General features: G+C 47.3%; 1 protein-coding gene across 1 annotated transcript in view; it reads left to right on the top strand.

Annotated features, from left to right (window-relative positions):
- The window catches only part of LOC147672106 (mediator of RNA polymerase II transcription subunit 13-like), a 465,300-nt gene extending 445,071 nt beyond the window's left edge, over positions 1 to 20,229 (top strand). The window contains exon 10 of the mRNA XM_086948030.1: positions 17,702 to 20,229. Within this exon, the coding sequence (XP_086804156.1) occupies positions 17,702 to 17,966 (265 nt within the window). The 3' untranslated portion in view covers positions 17,967 to 20,229. The remainder of the gene's footprint in view (positions 1 to 17,701) is intronic.
- Positions 20,230 to 23,851: the final 3,622 nt, after the last annotated feature.

The following is a 23,851-nucleotide window of genomic DNA, read 5'->3' as shown; positions in this document are numbered from 1 at the left end:
AATTTTAAACTAGTAAACAAATGCCAAAACTCAAACAAAGGCTATGTCGCAGTAAACATCTGGAGTCTGGCAATATCAAATGTGGTCGTTCATACAGATTGTATTCAGCGCAATTAATTATGTAATATTAGCCCCTTTGCCGTTGGGCTAATTCCCCGTGCGGGGAGGCGAGGGGGGGCCGTGCACAGCCCTGCGGTGCTCGTGACGATCTCAGCTCGTCACGCTGCACGGTGGCGCTGTGCTCATACGAGCTGAGCTCGTCATGACCATGCCCGTTTCTTAGAACGCTCAGCACAGCAGGGGAATTATCCCCGCATGGGAGCGCCGTGGCCTTCATGATAAACTCAGCTCGTCATGAGCACAGCACCACTGTGCCTCATGAGGAGCTGAGCTAGTCATGAAGGTGTTAGTGCAGGATTAAATCTGTTGGTTAAAAAAAACAAAATTATTTTGTAATCCTTTCTCTTAGGACCATAAATATGGTTTGTTTAGTGGGCAGGTACATGCAAGCTCTGTGGGGTATGATTTGAAATATTGCTGGTGGTGCAGAGGCCTAAGGCATTCTCTAGCTCAAGCAACTCATTATGGTCCTGGTGCAGAAAAAACATGTAATCCTTGTGGGAGCCGGGATACTACCAAATGCCTTGGCAGGGCTGTTGTCAAGAATGCCATGCTTAGAGGGCATCTATGGATGAGTCTGACTGGATTTTCTGCAGATAGGATGCTGTGCCAGACTCTTTGGTAGGGGGAAGCAGATTCTGTATACACCTTGGTGCCAGTAAAAACATCTCCCCATCATTTAAGCAATTCAGAGATTGGTGATTGGAGAATGTGGTGACTAGACTATAGGCACTATAAACCTTTCCAACCAATGGTTCAGCAGACAGTGCACTTTTTTGGGGTATGAGACTCCCCTCAGAGCAGCAAGGTCTGTAATCTTCCAATTCCCATGCCCTTGCTGTAGTGGCTGCCAAACCTCCTAAACTTGCACTTAGCAGCTCATGTCATGCCAGTGGACGAGGTAGCATTCTACATTCCCTCCACGGCTGGAGATCCATTGCACCAGACAAATTGTTCAAGATCATTTAAAGGGGCAACACCCTTTCCTTTATTTCCTCCACATTATATCTTCCTCCCACACCAAAATGAACTTCGGAGGAGTACTTGACCATCCTAACACAGAAGGTAAATCTTAAATGCTCCAAGGATGTCATTGAACGAGCACTGACCCTGCTGCTTTCTCATCACCTAAAAAGGATGGGCCTCTGCCTGTTAAATTCCTTTGTGGAAAACACATTCTAATGCTTGCTCAGATACTATATGCCATGGACCCATGAATATGGATGGTACAGGAAGCATACCAGTCCTGCAGTCCCAAAGGTTTTTTGTGGAGTTCTTTGTGGGCCAGGAACACTGTGTTCGAGGCATATGAGCTGCAGATTACACACTGTGCATAAATGGCCACCTAGTGTTGGGCCCGGATGTTTGCAGTTTGTTTTTGTTCTAGAAAGTCTTTGGAAGTCACAGGATAGGTGACTCCTCCTTTGGATCATACCGGCCATGGGCATCGGGTCCATCCCAGATTTTTCTTCCGCTACTGGCTCGGATGTGTTTCCAGCGCTCCGTGTTGGAACAGATTTCCTTCGGTGCGCAATCTTCACCAGCTTCGGTATTGTTTCGAACGCGTTTACAGTCGACGCTACTCTTCAACTCTGAAGTCTTCGATTCCGGTAGTCTACGAAGGCCTTCGGGCCTACCTAGGCCTCAACTTCCAGCTCATGGAAAGGACGCCATTTAAAAAGTGTCTTCAATGTGGGTCGACGTTTCCCCACACAGACCTACATGAGGTGTGTAACCTTTGCTTCTCCCCAGAGCACGAGGCCAAAGACTGTTCTGCTTGTGCCTCTTTCCGCTCCAAGAAGACAATCCGGGACCGAAGAGCTAGGAGAACAATGGCTCGTTCATCAGCTCCGATTCCAGACGACATCTTCCAAGAGGGTGTTGACGTCCCAGAACATCATGGCGTCGACAGCAACTCCGAGGCCCAAGATTCTGAAGTCTAGGACATCACTCCAGCACGGCGGGTCGTAAGTTAGACCGTCGACCCCAAAACTTCCATGACACATTAAAAAAAGGCTTCGGTCACACCCTCGCCGTCCGGCTCTGGTGCACACCGGGACACTGCTTCGACTGCCACAGCTCAGGCTTGGCTAAGAAGCTCACTAAGCCTTCTGGCGACTCTGGCTCGAGTCTGCCTGCCCACGGTGCCGGCGCACACCTACCGGCACCGAAAAAGAAATCATCTGCCTCCGCGCCGGTCGAAAAAATTGGTGCCGAAGCCCAGTGTTAGCCCCTCTGCACCGAAACCAAGATCGTACCCAAGCAAACCCGCTTCGAAGTCGAAAAGGTCATCGTAGCCGAAAAAACAACCGGATCCGAAAAAATCATCGAAGCCAACAAAACAATCTGAGCCGAAGAAGGCTCATACTTCTCCGACTAAAGACACTGCCAAACAACAAGCTTCAAAGACAAAAGAAGCTCCCAGCTCAGTGCCGAGAAAGCCCTCCGCACCAAAAGATCCGCCTCCTGCAGAGTTCTTATTTCATCCAGACCCTGCACATCCAACCACTGGTCGACTAACTAGTTAAAAAAAAAAAGACCACTGGATACACCTACACCGGCTCCTTATCTAAAGGAGGACATGCTACCTCTCCTCTAAGGATTCCTTCTCCTCATCCTCCCCATCCTCCATCACGGTCTCGTCCCCTGCCACAGAACTCCCCTACATCTGTCATCATACTAGATGATGACAACAGGGATGATAGCTCTGACGACACAGGGGGTGATGCAGATAGTGAGCTACTAGATCACTCTATTTCTCTGGGCTCACCTGAGCCTTGGAATGATTACAATACCCCAGACGTACCGAACGTTCTTCAAGACGACATATATCCCTCTAGGCCTTCCCCACCAGAAGACACTATGGGATTTAATCAGCTAGTACACAGGGCTGCACAATACCATGGGGTTGACCTACATACTGACCCTGTAGAAGAGAACTTCCTAATGGATACCTTTGATAATTCACAAAGGTCCTCCGCTGCCGAGACCCGCTGCTCCATCTCCCCCATCCGGGCCTTCTGTTTCTCTAATTGTGAGGACATGTGGTCCAACCCATGGTTCACCGCTGGCATCGCGCCTTCAATTGACTGCAACGTGCGCTGCATTGGCACTAACGTGGCCTCGAGCGAGGGAGGGCCATCAGTGTGTACATCGGTCTGAGTCTGAAGCCGCCCTCTGCGGTGTCTTGGGAGCCCTGCGGGACTTCAAAATCAGGCGTGATTAGTCTTATCCGTTCTCCCCATAGTAGAGAATGTAATTGGTCGTGCGCAGTTTGGTGTAAGAGGAAACAGAAACTGGGGCACCGCAGCCGATAGTACTCCAAACAGTCAAGCGCCCGATGGGACCAGATAGTAGCCAACTTCAGGCCCGATCCCTAGTACACAGCAATAAACCAGGGCACACCCCCCCCCCCCCCCCCCCCCCCCCGGAGTACCTCACAGCTGAAGTACACCGGTCTGCCCCGCAGGCCTCAGGGCGATTCAGACACCGCGTCACCCAGCCTTCAGTTCCATGCCCCCACTCAGCTGCTCCGATGTACACCCCACACGGGCAGTTGGCGCACAAATATGGGTTCCTCACAGGCGAAAACTGCGTGTTTGCTTACAAATTGCGCTGATTTTCACACTTGGACCCAGGTCACCGTATCTCTACACGCTCTCTGGGGAGAATCGGCACATCAGTAACATTGTGCAGGCAATGATAAAGAAGCGGTGGCCCACCACTCCAGTAAGGCCAAGGGGGAACCCCCCGAGGAAGGCCCACTCCGTGCTCTTTCCACCGGAGCTCCAGCCACCTACACCACGTCTGCCCCACAGCGGTAGGTTGAGGCTGGTATTGGGTGATCCCTGACGTCCCCGCATGCAGTCTCTTCTGTCTTCAGGCCCTCGCGCAGCTCCCACAGAGAGTACAGCTCTCCCGCCCGGCGCACCCCCCTAACCAGGTCCCGCGCCGGCCGCAGCTCACAGGACCCGGCGAGCACCAGGGCCCGGATCCGCCTCTGCGACCCGGGCCTCAGTCATGCCCTGGCCCCACTTACCGCCGACGAGCGCCAGACAGAGGGGACGCCCCAGCCTCACCGCCGACAGAGGCCTCTTCCAACTGCAACGCGGGTCACTATCCGGGCCCGCCAGCATCGAAGCCCGTAGGCCGAACCGCCACTCGTCTCGGCTGGGCCGCTCTTAACCCGTTACCGAGCACAAGGGAGGACGCAGCTCGGGCAGACACCTCCCCTTAGCGCGGCTCCCCACACTGCACCAAAGCGCACAGGTGCCTGTAGCAGGCAGACAGGATCTCCAGCACCCGGCAGCTACAGCTCCACGGTGGCCGCCATTTTATCGCCGTCAGCAGCCTCACTTCGTGATCTCCGCCATGTACACAGCAGGGCCCAGCAGGGATTCAAACACCTCCGGATTATGCCACAGGTCAGTGGAGGGCAGCCTCGATGTTTTCTAGGTCCAAAGACGTAAAAGTAGTGGATATTAGGCGGATTAGGGCTCGGTCAGGCAGAGCTTCACAGAGGTGCGGCCATCTTGCCGTGCGCCCTGTAGCGCCCCTCTGGTCCAGGGTAATTTAATTCAGCAGTTTTAGAGTTTTCACAAACAATAAGGACATTGAGGGCATGGATGGAATACTGCACTCTACCAATCTAACATCGTCACCAAACCCTCTTACCATTTGGTGCTGGCATTTTCTAACTTAAGGCATGTTATGCACCTTTTTTGTGAAGGATTATGCCGAGGAGGTAGAAGACTGAGGCAAGTTGGTTGGCGATAGAAAGATTTCTTTATTTAGGAGCAATTGTTAAACCCTACTGTGGGTGGCAAATGTTTGTATAATGTGCCGCAATAACTGCCTTGTGTACTCCTGACGTTTTTCTTGAGTGACCATTGCTTACGAAAGTATTTACAGAGGAGGCCCAGCAATAATTCACATTTCAATTTTGTTTTTTGCCTTCATTCTTATATTTTATAGGAAACACCAAGACGTGCAATGCATTTTTGCCCGTTTTCTCCAAAGGGATATTTTGTTTAGGAATACAGTAATTCTAACAGGATAGACCGTTCTGAGCAAAAGAAATTACTGGCCATGAGAGCACTTTTCCTCTTGTATACTGGTCTTTGCCAGTACTGAGTGGCCCAGTACATTTCACTGTTGTAGAGAAAGTTCAGCATGTTTACTTATACTACAGAAATATTTTCCCTGGAGAAGGTTTTTTTGAAATAAAGATTTACTGAAAGGCAAAAGTCCTTTAGGACCAGTCTTAATTAGTGGTTGTTCAAACCCTTTACCCCAATATTAGACTGCATGAATCTCAGAGATCAGAAAGAACACTAAAAATAGAAAGGACTATAGAGGCTTTTCAGTAAAATAAACAGAGTTCAAGATTTTACTATTTAGAAAAGACTGTACAAATGCGGCTTTGGTGGAAGGATTGTCAAACGAGAGAGTAAAATGGATGGAAGCTAAAAAGCCAAGAACTTGGGACAAGCAAAGCAGAGGGCCAAAGGAGGGTGGAAATGGCTAAAAGGAGGGAAGAAGTGACAAATGCACAAGAGATACATGAAGGAGTAATGAGGGGGAAGAACAAAGGTTCTGAGGGTTAAATTGAAAGCTAGGAGTCAAAAGCGAAATACGTGTGTAGGAGTTGAGGCTGCTTTGCAGAGACGAACATAAGGAAAATGTGGAAGTGAAATGGCAAGGACTAAGGGTTTTAACAAGAGGAGTGGGTGTGCTTGAGGGTGCTGTTGTAATGGGCAGGCCAGGTAATGGAAGAGGTGCGCATCTGTATAAGTAAAAGCTGATATACTTATTAAACGCAGACTGTAGGATGTTCAGACGTATACTTGCAACAAAAAAAATGCATGGTTAGCATTTTTCCCTCAGTAATGTGTGTAGACCAGCAAGGCTTTACTGGGCAGGCAGTTTAGTGAGCTCGTTTAGTGAACACGTATAGGCTGCATCGACTTTGCTGTCTAACAACTACGACACACTTGGTATCATACTGGGTATTATTTTTGCATGGAAGGTTTTGTTTGCCTCTTGCATTTCGTTTTAAAAGTTTCATATTTGTGGTTGTTTGGTTGCAAGTTTTTTACTAGGGAAAACGAATACTTCGATGTTTCTGTTGCTTCAACGTGTTATGGTTATTTAAATGGGAAGCAATGATCCTGTGTCGAATACCTAATTTGCATATTTTTTGCCTTGAAGCCTGCATATTGAAAAGAAGCGTACCGTTTTTATTCATGTTTTTCTTTAGCATTTCACAAATAATGTATCTGAATGCAAGTTAAACATATAAACCAATTACCGATGGTTTTCTTTTACGTTTACTCTTGCTTACTTCCAAACTTTGACACAAACACATGCCCGAGCTCAAACGACCACTGGTTGCGGTGGGAACCCAGCGCCGCAATTGACAAATAGGTATACCGAAGAGCAGCCTGCTGAGAAGTGGCATCAAAGGGGTGTATGTGACCTACTACCCATGCAGACCACCTTCTTACATAACTGTCGGTGCGCAGGGGTCTGTATAGTACATTGCGGCACAACAAGACTGCATGGACTTGCTTGAAGCACAGAATTGTGTAGCTGAGTCGTGTCTGCATTTCCTTCAAGACATTAGAATTGAAAGTGAACCAAACGCGTGTGTAAATATAAGTATGACACAACGATTAAAAATTCAGGAACACACCATCAAAGTGCCCCTTCACCTGTTTTAACTAGTGTTCGTTCAGAGACTGAGCTTCAGAAAAATCTCAAGGTACATGAAGGGCATGAATGAGGGAGGGAGGAGGAACAATGGCGGAAGCGTCTGCAGATTGCTTAAATTAACAGAGCGCCCCTTCATTCTGAGTCCGAGCAACGGTGGAGGAGGGCGGAGCATATTTACCATATATAATCGAAATTTGCCTAGCTCATGTAACGGTAAGTTTCAATTCTATTAAGGACACGGAGGCGAGGATTATGCTAGATCTTCCTTCGCTTTATTAACATAAAACTCCACAGCAGCCTAGGAAAATATTCAAACAGTGAACGAAAAATGCTTTAAGTCCCAAAGCATTTGAAGGAACGTTTTAACAGTCCAAAACCACAACTCCCAAGAGTCTCTTGTGTCTTGCTAGTCCATAGTCCTTCCATCATGTCTATCACAGCTAGAAAGCCAGTCCTCTCTTCCTCTTCCTCCTCTTTCTTTGCGCAGATCACGCATTCGCCTCATTGATCCTGTTTAGCACCCTCGTTGCCTGCCGAAAAAAAGGACAGCGTAAGCGAGGCGGCATAGGAATTCAATAATAAGGCAAAGGAGTACTCAAAGACTAGTCGCAGTACAGGCACTGTATAAAGGAAAACGCTTTACTTACTGCCATACGGGTGGGTAGAGAAACCACTGTGCATCCTGGGTGGGATAATCCTCGCCTCCGTGTCCTTAATAGAATTGAAACTTACCGTTACATGAGCTAGGCAAATTTCGATTCTATGTCAGGACCGGAGGCTTCAGATTATGCTAGTTCAAAGCTTACTTACCACCAACTGGGCTAAATCCACCACGGGTTTAAAATAAAACCTCTTAAAGGTGGAATCCGAGGACCAATCCGCAGCTCTCATTAGATCCTCCAAGCGGGCACCCACAGAGAACGCCTTAGAGGCCATGGCCCCTCTGGCACAGTGTGCTCCAAAAAGATTCGTATTGATGCCTGCTTCTTGCATGACCCAACGCACCCACCTAGCAATAGTGGGGGAGGAGACAGCTTTGTGTGGCTTTCGCAAGGCAATTAACAATTGACGCACGCCCGGGGGGCGCAATTCTAAAGTTAAATCCTCATATGCTTTGAGGCATTGCACAACACATAACTTAGGAGTGTCTAGAAAAGCTGGATAGGAAATGGATCGTGACGACGTTTTAGTGCGTCGACCCACGGTAAAAGTAACCCCATCCGGGGAGAAGATGCGTGCAGATATATCCAGGGCACGCACGTCAGACACACGTCTACAAGAGACTAAACATAACAGCATGGCCAACTTTGCCGAGAGTTCCTTAAGAGACTGATAGGTGTTGGCCGGCCATGAAAGGAACAAATTCAGGACCAAATTGACGTCCCAAAGGACGGAATACCTGGGCTCTGGAGGCAATGCGAGTCGAATAGCCCGTAGAAGCCGACAAACAAAAGGATGCTCACCCACCGGAGAGCCATCGATGTTGTCATGGCCTGCCAAAATCGCTGACCGAATTGCATTAATTGTTCTGTAGGCAAGGCCCTTGTCGGCTAGTTCAGCCAGGAAATTTAGCACGGGAACGAGGCCCGCGACCAAGGGATCCAAATCCCTTCGTAGACACCAACGCATCCACTTAAGCCAAGCGGATCTGTAGCGCTTCGTCGTACTATCGGCCCATGCTTTGGAGAGCAGGTGCTCAGCCGACCCCGAAAGGCCTGGGAGCGTCCAGCGTCTCCTGAGAGCCTCCACGCCATGAGGCGGAGCGAGCCCCGCATGATGAGGATGCGGTTCCTGATCCGGATTCCTCAGGAGCAGAGGAAACAGGGGGAGTAGGATTGGAAAATCCCAAGAAAGTTACAGAAGAACCGGAAACCATACTTGAGACCTCCAAAGCGGCGTAACCAACACCACCTCCGCTTTTTGGCGGCGTACTTGGGCCGCTGTCCGCACCACCATGGAGAACGGGGGGAACGCAAACGGTTTTTCCTGACTCCAATCCTGCAGAAAGGCGTCCGTGGCCTCCGCAAGAGGGTCCGGCCTCCAACTGAAAAAACGCGGCAGTTGGTGGTCCAGACGGGACGCAAACCGGTCCACCGAGAAGGGACCCCAGAGGTCTTGTAGCCACCGGAAGACTTCCGGATCCAGTTTCCACTGACCGATATCCCTGAGGTACCTGGAGTGCCAATCCGCTACTTGATTGGCCTGACCTGGCAGGTACTCTGCCGTCACAGCAATGTGGCGCGACAGGCAGTAGTCCCAGAGGTCCTTCGCCAAATTCGCCAGAGCGCGGGAACGAGGACCCCCTAGATGGTTCACATAACGAACCGCCGAAACATTGTCCATTCTCAGTAAAACACAGGCTTTGACCAAATCCTTGGTCCAGCAACGGACTGCGAAGGAGCCCGCCAGGAGCTCCAAACAGTTGATATGTAACCGTTGTTCGTCTGAAGACCAGGCGCCGCCGGTGGAGAAATCCCCGCACTGAGCGCCCCAGCCCGACCTGCTGGCATCGGATTCTATGACTAGATCTGGGGCCGACCCGAAGATCGCCCGACCATTCCACGCCTCCATGTGAGACAGCCACCAAGACATTTCCCCCTTCACCTCCTCTGTGAGAGGAACCCACTGATCGTAGCTCATCCCTCTCCGGAGGTGCTGAGCTTTGAGGCGTTGAAGCGCCCTGTAATGTAGGGGCCCCGGAAAAATCGCTTGGATGGAGGACGACAGAAGCCCTACCACCTTGGCGACATGCCGTAAAGACGTGCGATCCTTTGTGATCGTCTGCCGAAGCAGATGTCGGATCTTCGCGATCTTCCGGGTCGGAAGGCTTAGAACCGCCTCCACCGAATCCACCACGAAACCCAGAAAGGTAATTTTCTGAGTGGGGGTCAAAACCGATTTTGAGCCGTTGATAACGAACCCCAGTTTCTGAAGAAGTTGTACGGCCTGTTGCAGCTGCCCAGTCAAGATCACTGGACACTGTCCCATAAGGAGGATGTCGTCCAAGTACACCAACATCCGCACCCCTTGACCCCTGAGGAACTCCACCACCGGATGCAGTACCTTTGTGAAGCACCAGGGGGCCGATGAAAGGCCGAACGGCAGCGCCGTGAACTCGAACCCCATCGTTCCACAAAAACTGAAGGAAACGACGATGCGGCGGGTGGATAGGAACGACCAGATAGGCATCCTTGAGATCCAGCCTCACCATCCAATCTCGAGGGAGGAGCAGGTCTCGAAGGAGGTGGATACCCTCCATCTTGAAGTGTCGATAGATCAACCACCCGTTGAATTCTTTGAGATTGATCACAGGTCTCTTGCCCCCATCTGTCTTGTCCACTAGGAAGACATTGCTGAGAAAACCGTTGGGGTGGCGCGTTGATAGACGGATGGCCCTTTTGCGAAGCAGCTCTGAGACCTCTCCGTCTATCAAAAGCGCGTCGGACTCCGAAAACACCATCGGACGTGGGAACACTGCTTGAGTGGGTCGGTTGTAGAACTCTATGTGGAACCCACGTATGGTTTGCAAGACCCAAGCGTCGGCAGTGAGCAATTCCCACTCCTCGTAAAAGGTTGCCAACCTCCCTCCTATCGGAACTTGATCTAAACAAAGTACACTCACCGGAGGTATTTCCTTGTCCGGAATTCTTCCTGAATCCTCTGCCGCCGAAGCGTTGCCCTCTGGTGGGATAGAAATTATTGAAGTTTGCAGAGGTCTGGTACCGGCCTCTGCCGGAGCCTTGCCCTCTATTATTGGCCTGTTGGCCACGGCCGGTCGCGCGGCCCCTACCGCGACAGGCCCCTCCAGAGAAACGCTGGTGAAAAACGCGTTTGATGCTGGACTGTGCCTTGTCCAGCGATGTAAAAGTAGACACGAACTTGCCCAGCTCTCTGATAAAGGGCTCGCCGAAGAGGCCTCCCTGGGCTACCGCGCCCGCCACCGACGAGGCCAGATCCCCCAGCTTGGGGTCCAATTTAATTAGTAATGAACGCCTGCGTTCGGTGGACAGGGCGCAATTGGCATTACCCAGGAACACGATAACCTGTTGTGCCCAATTCGAAAGCACCTCTGGGGAAATGACTGTGCCATTCGCCTTCGCCTCCTCCGCCATGTCCAGGATCTTCGTGGCAGGCCCTACGGCATCCAGCAACTTATCCTGACAGGACCGCCAGGATCGGTCAATACCCTTCCGGGGATCTTTCATGAATTTTGCCAAGAAGGTGGCCATTTTCGCATCCAACTCGGAGGTCATAGCCACCTTCCCTTCCAAAGTCGGCCGCGGACATTCCCCTCGCAGACAACCTCTGGCCTCCTTCTCCAGTGGCTTGCGCAGACGTCCTGCAACGAACTTCGCCACCGTCTCACCCGGTGTCCAAGCTGCGGATCGCGGGTGAACAATCTCGTCCGGGTCCAACATGCCCGATTCATCCCGAGGGAGCTCCTTGGCTGAGCTCGATGGGCGCCAAGAGCGTACCGACTCCCCGTCGTCGTCAGTGTCCGGTGAATCATACACTGGGGAAGCGGGGGCCGTGGACACGTCCCCTGTAGCGTCAGGGCTCGTCAGGGGAGCCGGGGGCGCAGCCGTAGCCTTTGCCAAAAAGGCGTCACGGAGATGCTCGAAGGCGCCCCTGTCCACCCCCTGTGCCTCCGAGGACGGGCCTTCCCTGCAGGGTTTCTTAGGTGCGGGCGGTGTCACGCTCGATGTTCCCGGGGGGGTCAGTAGTCGCCCCCAAATGCGCGGACGCTAACTTCGCGCATTCCTCCACAATGCGTGCGGAGAGGCGGTCCTCCATGGGCCCCACCACCTCCGTCACACAGCGGTAAATGGAGCTATCCACCGCTTGGTAGAACTCATCGTCCTGTAGGTATGAATAGGGCTCCTCTTCATATTCCCCTTCCATCATGAACGCACAGAAACAACCCTACAGGCACCCAAGGGGTGTTAATCGAGAGGCAACTCGAATTTGGGCAGACAAAACTGACTGCGATTACTTTGTGGGCCAACAGGCGTGGCAGGTAGGGCTGCACCGACCCCCCCAGCGCGCGGACTCTCCTCACCGGGACCGAGTCTTGCTACCCCTCAAGCGCGCTATGCCACACACAACAATTGAGGTGCACAAAAGGCGCCCAAGGCGTTTCCCGCGGTCTACGCCGCAATACAGACCCCAGCGGGGCGTCAAACAAGGGTTAAAGACCCGGGAAACCAGGTGTCAGAGGGGCAAGCGAGGGCAGGCTCCGGCACAGGCAGACTCCTCAGCGCGGCCCCCCGTAACTGAGGAGCCGCGCCGAAGAGCCGGCGAGACGCGCGGGCGCCCCCTGGCGGCTTCATCAGTCACCGCACACAAATGGGAAAAGAAAAGGTCGCGTAGGAACGAACGGAGCGTTCCCGCGACCGGGGACTCTGCAATGGAAAAAGCAAACCATGTGACGAGCCCCCAACAAACCGTATATACAATACAAATAGTAACGATCATATAAAAGGAAACATGAAAAGCACTTATCTGGCTGCGGGAGCAGCGAAGAAAGAGGAGGAAGAGGAAGAGAGGACTGGCTTTCTAGCTGTGATAGACATGATGGAAGGACTATGGACTAGCAAGACACAAGAGACTCTTGGGAGTTGTGGTTTTGGACTGTTAAAACGTTCCTTCAAATGCTTTGGGACTTAAAGCATTTTTCGTTCACTGTTTGAATATTTTCCTGAGCTGCTGTGGAGTTTTATGTTAATAAAGCGAAGGAAGATATAGCATAATCTGAAGCCTCCGGTCCTGACATAGAATGGCCTAGCATATTTACCATATATAATGGCCTATCAAATATTTTTTATCCACAATGTAAGGTTTTTAAATATAAATAAAAGAAATACCTGATATGCACACAAGACTTCCATGTATGTAATTTTTAGTTTAACCGGCTTCTGACCCGCGCCTCGGGAGGTTAATAGATCCTTGCTCTCCCTCCTCCCCCTCATTCATGGCGGGCTTCCAGTCTGAAAGCCGTAAAGGCGGGTGTTGGTTGGGTAGCTGCGGGAGCACCGACTACAACCGGGAGAGAGGCAGCCGCCCGTGTGTGCTGCGGAGGCAGAGCGACGAGGAAGGGAAGGTGAGGGTTGTCCCCATATGGAAAGGAAGAAAATCAAAACACACCATGAAGCTGACAGCGCGTCTGCTAAAAAATAAAATGCGTGGTGAAAACGAGGCCTGACATGCAAACAGGATTTCCGGCCGGTGGAAAGGAGAGGCCTGACACGCAGGAAATGTCCTGAAGGGGGCGGAGTAAGGAGCGGGCTGCAGAGTCTGGACAGGACGAGAGGAGCCGGTGAGGGGGGGCGTCGGGGCACCGTGATGGAAGCCCTGCGTGTGCCCGGTGAGCGGGGTTGGGAGTGTGTGTGTGTGCGCGTGTGTGTGTGTATGTAGGGGGGGGCGCTTGGATGTGCCTGCGTGTGTTGTACCTGTGTGTGTGCCTGCCTGCGTGTATGTGGGGGGGTGGCGGCAGCGTGTTTAGGTGTGCCTGTGTGGTGTGTGAGCAGGGGTGTGGGGGCTGGCTGTGCGCGCATGCGTGACTGTGTGTGATTGAGAGTGAATGGCAGGCAGGGGGTGTGCACGACGCCGGCGGGGCGTGCGCGCCCACGAGGTAAAATCGCCGATGGGAAGCTCGTGCACATCCCCTGTCTCACATTCATCGGAACACGCCAACAAAGGATGTCTTCGCAGACAGCAGGCTTCGCCTGCTTTTACGTCTGCACAACCTAAAAAAGCACTGTTACACTGCACACTGAACCACATGACTCGGGACAAATGCGACCAAAGTGTAATTCTTTGGCTGTTTGACAAACCAATGACTGCTTACTTCTCATACCGTAAAGTCTGGTATTGAGGAGGCGTGTTTTGAAGCTCTAAGACATGGGCACCTCACAAACTGAGTCCACCATGGATTCCTTTATACCTTCACATCATGTAACATGCAAGCCTATCTGTCCCACAGCTAAATTTTAGCCAAACTTGGATCATGTGACTGGACTATAATGCAAGCCCACCAGTTAGTATAAGATTAAATGACTGCAAAAAAAAAAGTTTTTGGTAAGGTCAGGTTAAAGTTCATACCTTACCAGATATGTGCCAATTGGACATAGATTGAGGGCCCTTCATTGGTTACCCATGGAAAAAATTATGTTTAAATTTCTGTGCCTTGCTTTTTTTGGCCTTGCATGGGTCTGGACCACAGTTCTTGATCACACTTGAAATGGTATGTGCCGACCAGAAGCCTGAGATCGGCTCACACAACTTCTACTAGTCCCTAGGTTTAAGCAGGTGAGGTGGGGAGGGAGAAGTTTCATTTTACGGATAGCAAAAACTGGAACCTCCTCCCGATTGCGATAAAAAGCAGTCCTTCACTTTTGCTGTTTAGAAAAGCCGTGGCTTTTCACTTGTTAATGCAACACATTATGATGTCCAGGAATTATTTGTGCTTCGGGCCCAGCGCCAAGACGCCTTTGGGCAATCGCACGCTTTATAAATTTTCAATCAAATCACGCTAATTTCTTTTACCCTTTCTCATCTCTAACCTGACTACATTACTTGGAGAGCCTTTCAAAGCGGAGTAATGTGCTTGAGAAAAGCATATGTCACTTTACTTCAGTATTAGTCTTTCTGAGAGACTTGTTACTTCTCACAGATAAATCTTATTCCTTTAACTGTGTTATCTTTTTATTGTGCTTGTGCTCCATTATCTGTATGCATTCACTGTTCTCTAGCGTTTCAGCTGCTGGGCTGATACTGCTTACTACTGCAGCCCCACTTTTTGGCATGGGTTGCTTGCATTTCCATTCACTGCTTGAATTCTACTGCGTACCTCTTCCAACATACATGATCCAATATTCCATACATTTCACACCTTCAATTTGAATCCTCCTTCCATTTGAATACTGGTACATGAGCACCAGTTACTGAGATCAAAACATGCCATGCTGCTTTAGTCTGAAAATTATCTTTTGGACAATGTGCGTGCACTTTTGTCATAAAGACCTGCTGTGACTCCCCTAATGAGGGGAGTTATGCTGTTACACTCAAATTAGTTCTCTGCAAAGAGTGCTTATGACTATTAAGTCCGTTTTTTTAAAAATCCGAACAATCTAGTTTTAAAAGAATTTAAGGCCAGATCACTGTTAATTAAATTATAACACTAAAAGGTTACAATGAAACAACCTATAGGCAGTTCAGTTCGCAAACAACTTAAACCCATATGTATAGCAGACATCAAACTAAGTCAAGCCAGAGTGGTTAACTTCGAAAACTAAATGAAGTGTATGCAAAAAGTTTGAAGTGCATGGAGCAATGATAAAAAAACACATCGCCAATACAAAATATATTTATAAACCTGCTATACAAAATCGTAAAACATTTTAGAAAATGCATAGAATAGCAGGCTGTTTTACACACTTTGTACGAAAGGCAAGGCTATTTGCCCTTCTGACTTTGAAACCTAGTTTGATTTCAGATTTACAGTTGAAATGGTGGACAATGTTTTCAAATTGATACACATAAATAGTATATTGCCTTACAATTACATTACCCTACGTTAGTTCCCTTGCAGGTTCCCTGCTGGATTGTATTTCCATCTTTCATATGCACAACCACCACAGCATCAAAGCCATCCATCTGGTATTTTGCTGTGGTTTCCCATTTGTTCCACTTTTTCACTGGTATAGGTCCAACTACTTGAACTCTTTCAGTATGTCTAACAGTATGTTATGGCTTTGTGTGATTTTTTTTAAGCACCAATACCAACTGATGATCTGGCGCAGAGGCTCAAAAACAGACAAACTGTTAAAATCCCTATAGGTGTTTGCAAGAGCATTCCTTGGATATTCATGTGCCTCTTAACACCTTGGCTGGTAGAGGTATTCTCCCCCGGTGCTGCATTCCCAGATTTTTCATTGTTCATGACGAGCTCAGCTCGTCATCAGCACAGCTCAACCGTGCCTCATGACGAGCTGAGCTCGTCATGAGCATCGAAGGGATTAAGCTATGTACTCACCTTGGAGAGAGGTCTTGAACCTCACAGATCATGCAGCAACACTCTTAAGCAGCCAGACATTTAGTATCACAATCCAGAGTCTACCTCTGCTCATCCAGGTTACACTCACCAAAAGAATACAGACAAATGGCCCATGAAAGTTATATAAAAACTAGTAAAATGTGTGGGTCATGTAGGTTTGCAAGTAAATTGATAACTTAAGTAGGCTGAAAAGAAGCAATTTGTTTTTAGCACTTGCCAGTCTTTGGATTGGCTAACAAAGTACACACAATGATCTTGAGTGTATACGTTTTTAACAAACTTTTTAATTGATGCACTTTCATCACTTGGTCCCCGAATGCTTTTTTAGTAGCCTAATACTATTCAACAACTAAGTAGAAAGGATTGTCTGTGCAGTAGTGCAGACTACCGAGGCCTAATATCCTACATAGTGCCTTACTGGCACCTATGTACAGTTATGCGCGCACAGTGAAAAGTCTCAGATTTTATTACAATATGCTTTTGACTCCTGTTACAAAAGTGAACTTGAAAAATTGATCCACTTAGCTTCCAGTGAAGTCAAATATTCTACAATGCATCCGTTTCTCAGTTTATTAGGAGTACATGAGTTTGACCTCTTCAGTAGAGTACATTTTTTATCTTTGAGCATTTGCCTGGATGACTGTCAAGAAGTTATACAAAGTCCACTAAAGACACTTGAAAGGCATATATCTTTAGACTGACTCCATTGCAGACTCCAATATTTGTCAGACCAGGTTGAAACTACTTCTTCGAGCACTTCCATGCTACTGCATAGTCAGAAAATGAACATTCTCTAAAACACTCTTCTGGATGAGGACGAGTTACTTCATTGGATCATTGAGTCTCCAGCATAGTTGACTTGGCTAGAATTGTTTGTGATTCATCCTGCATATTAGAGATTTGTTCTTGGGAAATAGTGCTATTGGTCTTTTATTATGTGAGACTCCATCTCAGTCACTAATGCTGAATTAAATTGACAATGAAAGCGTGAGCTAACATTCCAAACATACTTTCCAGGTGTAAGACATGTTAAAGAATGTGAATAGAAATGGAGTTCAGACTTAGTCACCTAGGGTGTACTTTCTCAAGTAGGTATTGTAGTACAGTCCTTTTTTTTAAAATAATCTTGGGAATAAGAGTTGCATTACCTACATTTAAGCATGTTGAGTACGTTGGCATAGAAAGATCTGATCACTCATTTTACTTCCAACCACTCCTGTGAGTAGCACATCAGCAATAACCTTGAAAATCTTTTTTTTTCGGTAGTTGATAATTTGCGGAACTGTTTATTTTGATCTTTAGTTATGTCAGCAGAAGTGTCAAGGGAGCACCTATGTCTTAGCAGATTTCTTTGAATAAGTTTGCATAGTCACATGATAGCGGTCTGCCTGAAAAATGAAGTTGGAGGGCTTCCCCATGAATTACATTAACCTTTAAGGTGGTAAACTACTTTCTGACCAAAATTAAATAAAGACTCGACAATCAAAAAAGTATACTTCTGAGCTATCTTGTGAGTGTAATTGTCTTTTGAAGAAGTCTTGAGAGGAAATCAAGAGTGGCAGTAGTGAGAAAGAACAATAACGTAAGCTTTGTACCTTTTTGGTTTCTGTTAATGTTTAATCAGTGAATTTGACTGGACTGTTGAAAAACAGGTCCTTCGGTTCAATGTATATACAGTCTTCCCTAGTGCATGTTAGATGACTGAAAGTTTTATCTTTGTTCATTTCTGTTCACTAGATGACTTGTTCCTCAAGCCTGTCTTTTGTTAGCATATGTTAATGATGTGCTTTGCCTTTTTTCTTTGCTGCACAGATCAATGGTGCAATATATGAAGCCTTTAAAAGTTTCAGATGACCTAGTACAACAATATCAAAGTAAAAACCAGTACCTACCCACAGTTCTACACGACACTGACAATGGGCCTGAAATTGATCCTTACGCCTTTGTTGATGGTGATGATGAATTGATATTTTCCGATCCAAAGAAAGAAAGATCAGTGGTTGAACGGGAAATTGGTAAAAATCACAAGGTTTGTGAACAGTTTAATTTCAACTGTACTGTTTTAAATGTATTTTAAAGTTTGGAGAATCTATTGGAGGTAATCCAGTTCCAGGTAAAGTTAAAGCAAGTCTGTGTGCAATAAATATTTATGAAAAATTGAAAATGAGCATCATTCAGAAGACTTTTATATTTAAGAAGTGTATAAATAAAGGAGAGCTCATTGCCATGTAACTTTGGCAGTATTTTATATAGCCCAAATGGAACCAAATCAGTGTACTTTGAGGCAATCTGGGCTGAGCTGTTAGGATAGCCTGTGTGCATCCAATAAGATGGAAAGCAAACTGCCTTTAAACATCCCCCCATGCTCAATACCACAGTAGAGCTACAAGACAATCTTTAGTGCTTATTCTAGGCCTTGACTGCTCGGGAAATTAATTCCAAATGCTATCTAAATACAACAGTCTGAGTGAGTTAGGGCACAATTGATCTTCCCACACTTAGTTTTCCATTGGTAGTTATGACCTCGGACATTGTGAATAACCTTATTAGCTATGTGAAGGCAGTGAACATTTTGTAAAGACCTTTTCCATCTTCGTTGAACTATCATGGAAAGTTCAAATACCTGTTCTACTTTATAAAATATGACTAAACCGTTAAGCATTCGAAAGGTCAATATGGTCTCGCTATTCTGACTTAGTGGCTTTGCCAGTGTGTTTTTGCCAATACTGTACTGCAACAAAAAATGCATTTTCTCAATGCTGTACTCCTTTATCGAGAGAAAGTATAATGATGTCCTCAAATGTGTGCATATGCTTCATGACATGACAGACTAGCTTGATGCTGATAAGAAGTATATGAGTTAGCACTAATCCCCCACATGACCTGGGCTTAAACATGTGTGAATGAAAGGTGGTGTAATGTGGAAATGCATTCTCGTATCATTAGTTTTCAAGTGATTTCATAAATGAATCCCTGGGGCTGGATACACAATTTCTGCAAATGTATCTTAATCTCTTAACCGAGTCTACAATTGTTCACTCCTGGAGTAGGTACCTGGGAGATGCAAATACTGTAAAATACATTAAACCTACACAAATAAAACAAAAAAGCATACGTGTAAAGGACTAACTAATTGCACATGCATAAAACATATCAAATACCAAACAATAAATGTACCAACTAAAAATTTACTTTCTTTAGTCTTCCAGTTGTTTTACCCTGATATGGCTGTGTTCTTTGCTTGTGACAGTCCATAAGTAAGATAGTCTGTGGATTATATTCATGTGAGGGGCTGTTTTGCCCTCTATTTTTTTGGTGTGTATTAACATTTTTAAAAAGCCTTTGAAAATAGATTAAAAATCGTACATACTCCTCCATTGAAAGTGTTGTTGCGTTTCGGCATAGAAGCTAAAGGCCTCTTCAGGATGAAAGAAAGGCAAGGTACTATTAGTCCTATCCGTGGGTGAGGTACTGTGGTCCTCCCCCGGAGGAGGGGATTTGTTGAGAATCTGTATCTTCGTGTCAGGTGGGGAGGATCCTGGGAGATTGGGGAACTAAATAAAAAAAAAATAGTAGTCGCCATGCCGTGTAATTTATATCAACATCGGACGATGTGTTGGCTGTTTAGCGTAAGGCTCGGGGACCCCGTGATGGGATTTAGTAACATAACTGTGGAGGCTCAAGGACGACTGTCGACAGGGAGCAATGGTGCAGAACTCAGATTTGCTCCCTAAGCCAGATGCCACGATGCTGAATTGCATGGCCAGTCTTGTTTAAGCACATGTGTATAATCCACAGACTATCTCCGTTATGCACTGTGTATAAAGCAAAGAACACAGCCGGATCTGTTTAAAACAACTAGAAGACTGAAGAAAGTAACCTCCTAGTTGGCACATTTATTGTTTGGTATTTGATATGGTTTATTTATGTGCAATTTGGTGCGTTGATTGTCCTTTATACAGGTTTGCTTATTTGTTTTATGTGTGTTTGTTTAATGTGCTTTATAGCATTGGTATAACCCAGGTACCTACTCAAGGAGTGAAGGCTTATAGGCTCAGTTAAAAGGTTAAAGAAAATATGCAGAAATTGTATATATAGCCCCAGTGATAAGTTTACGTAATCATTAGACCACTAGTGATATGAGAATCCATTCCCGCATTACATACACTACCTTTAATTCACACAGCTTGATGCTGATAACTGCTTTACGCAGTCACCATTTTGTTTACCTGTTCCAAGAGGAGTGATGCTACTTGGAGAGGAAAATAAAAAATTGTAATATTACTTTGTAAAAATGCAGTGGCGAATGGCAGCTGCCATGCAATCCATTAAAAAAAAAATGAATATCCATTTGGTGGGGTGGTGGGGAGGGTGTTAAGACTGCAGTAGAGGAGCAACGTAGCAGTGTTGGGGGTGTGTGCCAACTGGAAGTGGGCAGGGAAGCAATAGAGTGAAATGCAAATAATAAAACAAATGGACAGTAGCTTTAAAAAGATGTTAGACTCCCTATTCCAGTGGCAGGACTACCACAAGAAGAAGGAAGACCATAGAACAAAACTTGCACTAAAAAGTAACGATAGCCAATCCATGGTCCACTAAGTTTTGCTATAGTCCACAAGAGGTCTTTCAGCAACAGTCCGCTAAAAGCTGTGTGTAGTAGAGTACTAAAAAGCAGCAGAGCTTCAAATAAGAGCCTATATGTAGAGTATTTACTAAACCCTTAAAAGTGACCGTCTAAGTTTCAGAAACTCCTAGCAAAGTGTTCAATGTAAGACTGTATGTTCCTCTTTAGGTTGTGCCGTAAAACCTAATGCTGTGTAAAGCTTTCTTTCCCTCTGTCACTCACAATTCAACAGTCTCTAGAGTATTGCACATTTCCCAGCATTATGTAAAAGGTTTTTCTTTGTTGAAAGTCGTTCATAATGAGTTTCTCTGGTTGACAACCCAAAAACTCCAAACATTGATTCACAATCCCATTGACACTTGCCTTGGATCTTCAAGAATCCTGATTCCTTACTCATTCTTTGACCTAACAAAAAGGTTTCAGATTGAGAAATTGCTCTTTTGCAGTGCCTTTGTATGCACTTAGTGTTAGAGGATGTTAACAGCATCACCTTTCTCAGTTGCATGATTAGATCTTGCAGACCCTCACCTTTCTATGCTACTCTGTAACCTTGATACCTCCCATTGTTCTTTTTTTAATGAAATATACTTTTAGTTTTTCCACGAGCTGGCAAGATGGACAGGGCGGCTCCTCCTTTAAGGCAGAGGAGCGTCGCACCACTAACCAAATTGCTCCCAGATATGGAAAAAAAAATAAAAAAAATGGTAAAGTTAATTTATTATCATTTTTTTTTTCAAACTCCCGTCCTGAGCTTCAGAATGGGGAAGGGAAGTTTCTCGTCTCTTCTGCTGTCCGTCAGGCAGCAGCAGAAAGCAAATGATGGGCAGTGAACTTTAGGTTTAAAGTGAGCATGTCTTTTTGGCTGGCTCTCTTGAGATGGCCAGCCAGACATGCTTAGTATATATATTGTGTATATATATGTATATGTATATATGTGTATATATGTGTATATATGTATATATATGTATGTATATGTATGTATATATGTGTATGTATGTATATGTATGTATATATGTGTATATATGTATATGTATGTATATATGTGTATGTATGTATATGTATGTATGTATATGTATGTATATATATGTATATATGTATGTATATGTATGTATGTATGTATATGTATATATGTATGTATGTATATGTATATGTATGTATGTATATGTATGCATGTATATGTATATATATGTGTATATATGTATGTTTATCCAGTATTTGGGTGTCTTTCATAGATTCACATGCCTGAATCATTCCCCGTCGCCGAGACGGGAGCCTCCGGTACATAAAAAAGTAATGTCCTACGGACATACATAGAGAATATAGGCCGAAGGGCCTCCCCTTTTGGGGCCTTTCCACGTCCTTATGAAAAAGGACCGAACTCTCATCGTTAGCCAATCAGCTCCGACCTCCTTCCTGAACCTTCCCGGGAGGAGCCTCCGTCCCTCAGATTTTTCTACCGCACGTTGTGCTAGGGAGTCTCCAACCTGAGCTCTTCAGGTTTCCAAAATTCGAAGTCTCAAACTTCACCGAAGTTCACTTTGTACGAAAAGGATTTCATCCTAGCATCGACTACATGTCGGAATCTAATAAGAAAACTTCGTCCATGGCGGACTCACAGAAGAAAGCCCTCCTAAGGGCCTGCTCCTCCTGCGGCAAGCAGCGGATTCAAGCGGAGGACAAGCACGACCTGTGCTTATATTGCCTGTACCCTGACCACGTCACTGACAAGTGTAGGGTGTGTAGAGCCTTCCCAAAGAAGACGGTTAAGGAAAGGGAAACTCGCCTTCGCGAATGGCTCGACAGGCTTAAGGTCCGAGACACTCTGGAATCTTCCGAGGGTAGTGTCTCCGCGACCTCCAAAGTCTCCAAGAAGAGACCCAGGGTGCAGTCCCCTGGAGAGACAGACACTCCTCCTAAGAAGGCGCACAGGAAGCCTTCGGAGGCACGCTCCACCACCTCCTCCGTGTCTGTTAAGGATGGCCAGAGGTTCAAGAAGCCCGCTCCATCTACTAAGCGGACCACCTCAGTCACGACCACTGTGTCGACTACTACGGCCTCATCGCCCTCCGCGGCGGCCACGACGACCACCACTGCGTCCTCAGGCGCACCGGTCTCCTCGACCATTCCTCTGAAACCTTCGTCCAATACGAAGGCCGCCTCATCGTCACCTAAGAGGTCTAAATCTTCAGGTACGCCTTCGCCGAAAACACCTCATGCCGAAGGCTCGTCACCCACGACATCGAAGTCAAGTTCGTCTCCTAAACAGTCGAAGTCAAGTTCAAGAACCACACCTTCGACAAAGGTATCTCAAGTCCACGACCCTACCATCAGTAAGGCGGCGAAACCCTTATCCCCGCAAAAATTGGTGCCATTAACCCTGACGGAGGTGCCCAAATCGCCAGCACACAGGGCGGGAGCGCCATCTTCACGCACGTCGTCGGTAGAGACCCCGGCGCCATCTTGGAAAGAATCGAGATTGGTCGAAGTCTCTATTCACTCGAGTCCAACGCCCTCGGTTCTCCCAACGGTAGAGTTGGCTCCCGAGGAAGAACAAGACACACTACAGAGTGAGGAGTCGAACGAAGAACAAGAGGTTCACGAAGAACACCAGGACGTCCAGGAGATCCGGGACGGAGTGCTGTATCAAGGCAGCTCCCTGACCGTAGACACGGTGAAAACCCCGATGATCTGTTTGCCACTGTCTCTGGTCAACGATTTGAAATCCCTGGTGCAGGACTATAAACGAAGGTTCCCGGACGCAGACAGCGGTACCCAAGTACCGGTCACCCAAGCGCAACAGTCGGCCTCGCACCCTTCCGCTCCCCCGGCCCGTCCTCGGAGCCAACTCCGACCGCAAACACAGGCGGAGGATTCATCGGAAAGCGAGGGGGATGACACGGACTTAGAGGAAGGCGAGGTGCAAGACGTCGCCTCGGACCACAGAGACGACGATGCCGATGCTGCGTCATCACACCATTCGTCTGCCCCGGCATCCCCGAGACCACGCCACTCTGAAGCGGCGGACGTGGGAGGTTTCCACAAACTGGTGGACAGAGCTGCAAGGAGGTTTCACATGGCGGTGGAATCCGCGGAAACGGAATGCTTCCTCCATGATTTCAAGGAGCACACACAGAAATCGACCAAGTCTATTCCTCTGATAGACTTTCTATGGGAACAGGGCAAGAAGCTGATGCTCACGCCTGCATCGGTGCCGGCGGTGGTTCCGCGCCTAGACAAAAAATATAAGGCCCCGAACTCCGCACCTGCCTGCCTGACCGGCCACCCCAAACCGGACTCGGTTGTAACTCAGGCGGCACAAAAACAATCCCGAAACCCCT

The sequence above is a fragment of the Lissotriton vulgaris genome, unplaced genomic scaffold (assembly GCF_964263255.1).
Source record: "Lissotriton vulgaris unplaced genomic scaffold, aLisVul1.2 SCAFFOLD_1429, whole genome shotgun sequence".
Classification (NCBI taxonomy): Eukaryota; Metazoa; Chordata; class Amphibia; order Caudata; family Salamandridae; genus Lissotriton; species Lissotriton vulgaris.
This window is presented reverse-complemented; position numbering and strand designations above follow the sequence as displayed.